Raw genomic sequence first — 5000 nt, forward strand, 5'->3', positions numbered from 1 at the left:
TGCCAGATGTTTTGGCTTTTTGAAGCTTGCTGGTGAAATTTGTATCGAGCGTTCTTTGCTAGCGAAAGTCGGCATCTCATTGCTTCTTTTAACAACCGGGATCATTAATTGAGGGATCGGGGTTTTACCCAAGGAAACGTTTGCAGCCCAAGTTTCATAAAAGAAATATCAGGCGTGCGATGAATACCATACCTTAACTGCGGCCACTGAGGCGAAGGAGGAAGCTTCGTAGCGCCTATCGCGCATTTTTAATGCACTGATTCTCGGTTAATACCCCGTAATACCTTTTTTTTTCGCTCTCGGCAGGCATCTTCAATTCGTTCCTATATATAACGGTATCGACTCCTCCCTATCGGTAGCGTGGCCGAGCGGTCTAAGGCGCTGGTTTAAGGCACCAGTCTCTTCGGGGGCGTGGGTTCGAATCCCACCGCTGCCAGATGTTTTGGCTTTTTGAAGCTTGCTGGTGAAATTTGTATCGAGCGTTCTTTGCTAGCGAAAGTCGACATCTCATTGCTTCTTTTAACAACCGGGATCGTTAATTGAGGGATCGGGGTTTTACCCAAGGAAAAGTTTGCAGCCCAAGTTTCGTAAAAGAAATATCAGGCGTGCGATGAATACCATACCTTAACTGCGGCCACTGAGGCGAAGGAGGAAGCTTCGTAGCGCCTATCGCGCATTTTTAATGCACTGGTTTTCGGTTAATGCCCCGTAATACCTTTTTTTCGCTCTCGCCAGGCATCTTCCATTCGCTCCTATATTTAACGGTATCGACTCCTCCCTGTCGGTAGCGTGGCCGAGCGGTCTAAGGCGCTGGTTTAAGGCACCAGTCTCTTCGGGGGCGTGGATTCGAATCCCACCGCTGCCAGATGTTTTGGCTTTTTGAAGCTTGCTGGTGAAATTTGTATCGAGCGTTCTTTGCTAGCGAAAGTCGACATCTCATTGCTTCTTTTAACAACCGGGATCATTATTTAGGGATCGGGGTTTTACCCAAGGAAAAGTTTGCAGCCCAAGATTCATAAAAGAAATATCAGGCGTGCGATGAATACCATACCTTAACTGCGGCCTCTGAGGCAAAGGAGGAAGCTTCTTAGCGCCTATCGCGCATTTTTAATGCACTGATTCTCGGTTAATACCCCGTAATACCTTTTTTTTTCGCTCTCGGCAGGCATCTTCAATTCGTTCCTATATATAACGGTATCGACTCCTCCCTATCGGTAGCGTGGCCGAGCGATTCTGCTTCCGGTAGCGCTAGCGTGCGGTCGCAGAATGTCGAGCTCCGCCCAAGGAGCGGCTTCAGCGGGCCTTTCGGCCCGCGGTAACAGGATATATGCCCAGGATGCTGATGATTACCAAGTACTTTTGCCACAGTTTCCTTCAGGTCAGTCGGTTTTAAACATGGTTTTTCTTCATGCCGACATGCGTGCCCGGCCTTACCGCGTTGAGGACTTTCGGGACGTTTTGGCTCGTCTGGAACTGCTCCCCGACGTCGTGGCGTTGGGGGCGTACCAGATGAGTCACGTTTGGGCAGTGACGTTCAAGTCGGCGGAGGGTGTAAAGAAAATTTCTGCGCGCGTTGATATCAAGGTGAAGGATCGTCGGTGCCTTGTTATCGACCCGTCTAATCAAGAAGCCCGCCTCAAGCTTCACTGGCTGCTGCACAACGTGCCGGACGACGCCGTTCGCGCTGCGCTGGCGCCCTACGGGCGTGTCGGCGAGGTGCGCAGGGAGCGGTGGCGCGTTGAAGGCATCCAAGACAAGGGGTCGACACTTCGTACGGTGACCCTCAAGTTGAAGGCGGGCGTGACCATCGACGACCTGCCGCACGAACTTCGTGTGGCGGGTGACAAGGCCCTCGTCGTCGTCGCCGGAAGGGCCCCGCAGTGCTTACGTTGCAACCTCAAGGGGCACGTCAGGCGAGAATGCAAGGTTCCGAAGTGTTCTTCGTGCCGTCGCTTCGGGCATGATGCAAGCGCCTGCGTTAAGTCCTATGCCAGCGTCACCGGTCCAGCGAGGGAGGACGACCTCCGCGAAAACCTCATGGACGAGGCAGAAGCGGAGGAGACAGCTGCAGGAGTAGCCGACAAGGCGGTGAAGGAGTCGACGTCGGCGGGGCGGGTAGAGGCCGAGGCTGGCCAGCGCGTTCCTGAAAAGGAGCAGCCGGTCGAGCCGAAGACGCCTCCCCCTCACGTCTCGTCGAACGAGGACAACGGAACCGGAGCGGCCAGTCAGGGAACGACGGAGGTGTCGGCTCTAGCAGCCGAAGCCGTGCAAATGGACCTGAGTGGGGCCGTGGCAAAGCGACAACGAGAAAGCAACGACACAGAGCAGGGTGACGGACTCACCAGCAGCGAGGAGCCCCCGGCTAAGGCGGTTTCAGTGAGACGTCCGAGCTTCAAGCCGAAGCCCAACGTCCCACCAGACCGAACGAAAACTTCGGCTCCGCCCTCCTAGCCAGCACGTCTCTACGAAAGGTAGTCGCCATCCTGTTCCTCAGTGTTAGTTGTTGCGCTGCTGTCTTGAATCGCCAACGAACTAAACGCAACAGTGTAGTTGGGTCAAGGCAGTATTTTTGGAGGGGGTATTGTGTTCCTGATGCTTATGCTTTGAGCTTTAGGTTTGGCTGGGGGGAGGGTGGCAGTGTGTATTGCAGCGGCCGTGAATCCCGCAGGCCATACGAATGTTTTATAAGTGCGGGATTTTGGAGCGTGTATGGGATGTTTGCAGTTGATGAAGCGTCGTTCTTTTTCGTGCTGCATGAATGTAAGTGTTGTGCGATAAGTCTAGCTCCCTCCTAAAACATGGTTTACTTGAGCAAACCAATGCGCATCGCCACGCTTAACGTCAGGGGATTTTCGGATCGGAGACGTCAAAATCAGGTGTATCGACTCGTAACAGATGAGGATTTGGACATCGTGGCCTTGCAAGAGACCAAAGTTGGAAGGGAGGACCAGACGGATCGTATGGTGCGGCCCTTTATTGCGCGCTATGATGTGTGCGTGTCGCATGCGGTCGGGTTTTCTGCGGGTTGCGCACTTCTAATTCGGAGAAGCTTAGGGGCCGCTCTAAAGACTGTCACCGCCTCGGAAACGGGGCGGTATGTTGTGTGCGACTTGGAGTATTGTTCCAATGAATGGCGTGTAATGTGTGTCTACGGGCCCACCAATACAGCCGAAAGGAAGGCTTTCTTTGAAGAAATGCGTCCATGGTGTGAGACGGAACGGCTCTTAATTTTAATGGGCGATTATAATTGTGTTTGCTCAGCGCGCGACAAAAGCAGCACGACCAATTTCAGAGACGCCAGTACGGTGGTACTGAATGAGATAGTAGCCGGCTGCGCCCTGGAAGATGCAGGTGATAGCATGAGCAATGCAGGCACCGTTCGCTATACACACTTTCAGGGCAATAGTCATGCGCGGCTCGACAGGGTGTATCTTTCCGTAGAACTCGTACGTGAATGTGACAAATACGAAGTGACCCCTGTTTCTTTTAGCGACCATTGCCTGGTGTCGTTAACACTAGGCAGGGCCGCTAAACGTGGAAACGCGTTCTCCTGGGGTTTGTGGAAAATGAACAACAAACTTCTGCAAGATGATAAATTCGTCGAGGCCGTTGACGCATGCGCACGGACCTCGTTTAGCAGCTCAGACGTGACGAACTTCATTCGGAAGTGGGAGCTGTTCAAACAAGAAGTTAAGCTAAAAGGCCTTGAACGTTCTTCTGCAATGAAGAGCGACGAGAAAAAGAAAGAAGCCACGCTACGAAGTAATCTCGACGCTCTTATTGTAGCAGAATGTAGATCGCCGGGGACGTGCAGAGATGACATAAAGAATGTTAAAGCACAGCTCGAGGTCTTAGATCAGGGCAAATATCATGGCGCGCTTGTTCGCGCAAGAGCAGTAAAGATGCTGCTGGGAGAGGCGCCGACCAAAAGAGCCTTATGCTCCGAGAAAAAGTACGCTCGCAGAAATGCGATAGCGGAAATAGAAAGCGAAGGCGTCTTGTACAAGGATCAAGCCAGCATAGAACGCTGTTTTTGTAAATTTTACGACAAGCTGTTTGCATGTCACGCTATTGATGTCGTGGCGTTTAAGGATGAATTTTTGAGATTGTTACCATGCCTAAACAAAGAGATGTCAGCACTGCTCGAAACAGACATAACGGAGAATGAAGTAAGAAAAGCTATAGAGGAGTTGAGCCCGGGAAAGACGCCTGGCCCCGATGGGCTAAGCGCTGCATTCTATAAAAAGTTTAAAGAGTGCCTAAGTCCAGTGTTGTGTACGTTATACGCTGAGGCGTATCAGAATGGTGTGCTGCCACCGTCTTTTCATGAGTCGCACACCATTTTTATTCCTAAGTCAGATGATGACGCCAAACTCCGAGCTGTATCTGGGTATCGCCCAATCAGTCTCACTAATGTAGACTATAAGATTTTAATGAAAATTCTGGCGAGTCGTTTGCAGACTGTTATTAGGGACATCGTTGGACCGCATCAAACATGCGGTATAAAGGGGCGGTCGATAGTAACGAACATTCATACTGCTCGAAGTGTTCTTGAGTGTTGCGACAGCACTCAAGGTTCTCTAGCAATGCTCCAGGTAGACCTGGAGAAAGCGTTCGATCAGGTATCACACGAGCTCCTTATAGCCATGTTAGAGCATATAAATGTAGGGGCTGTTATTCTTCAAGGAGTGCGCATGGCGTATAGTGGGTGTTCAACTAGCCTCGTTGTGAACAAGTCGCTCAGCAAAGCAGTGCAGGTTCAACGTGGCGTACGTCAGGGTTGCCCATTGTCCCCATTGCTTTTCTGTGTATATGTAGAAGCGTTTTGTTTGAGTGTTATTGGAAGCAAAACCATCAACGGCTTTCGACTACAGTCGTGTGAGGTGCGTGTGTTGGCCTATGCCGACGACATTGCACTTTTCTTTATTGATAAAAGCAGCATAAGCGAAGCTGTAAAGACACTAAAGGCCTTTTGTAAATACAGTGCCAGCAGTGTGAAC

The 5000-nt window shown here is 51.2% G+C and overlaps 1 protein-coding gene and 3 non-coding genes across 4 annotated transcripts in view; all 4 read left to right on the forward strand.

Annotated features, from left to right (window-relative positions):
- Positions 1-5, forward strand: part of Trnal-aag (transfer RNA leucine (anticodon AAG)) — an 82-nt gene extending 77 nt beyond the window's left edge. The window contains exon 1 of the tRNA in view: positions 1-5. This exon is cut by the window's left edge and continues 77 nt beyond it. This is a non-coding gene — a tRNA (tRNA-Leu).
- A 349-nt stretch (positions 6-354) lies between these two features.
- Positions 355-436, forward strand: Trnal-aag (transfer RNA leucine (anticodon AAG)). The gene has a single exon. It is a non-coding gene; the product is annotated as a tRNA-Leu (tRNA).
- Positions 437-783: 347 nt separating this feature from the next.
- Trnal-aag (transfer RNA leucine (anticodon AAG)) lies at positions 784-865 on the forward strand. The gene has a single exon. It is a non-coding gene; the product is annotated as a tRNA-Leu (tRNA).
- A 372-nt stretch (positions 866-1237) lies between these two features.
- On the forward strand, positions 1238-4615 carry LOC144145845 (uncharacterized). The gene has a single exon (XM_077677641.1). It carries the CDS (start codon positions 1267-1269, stop codon positions 2449-2451), a length of 1185 nt encoding a protein of 394 aa, XP_077533767.1. The 5' UTR covers positions 1238-1266; the 3' UTR covers positions 2452-4615.
- The last annotated feature ends 385 nt before the right edge of the window (positions 4616-5000 follow it).

Source organism: Haemaphysalis longicornis, unplaced genomic scaffold (genome assembly GCF_048455015.1).
Source record: "Haemaphysalis longicornis isolate Haplotype H1 unplaced genomic scaffold, Haemaphysalis longicornis Haplotype H1 scaffold_7, whole genome shotgun sequence".
Lineage (NCBI taxonomy): Eukaryota > Metazoa > Arthropoda > Arachnida > Ixodida > Ixodidae > Haemaphysalis > Haemaphysalis longicornis.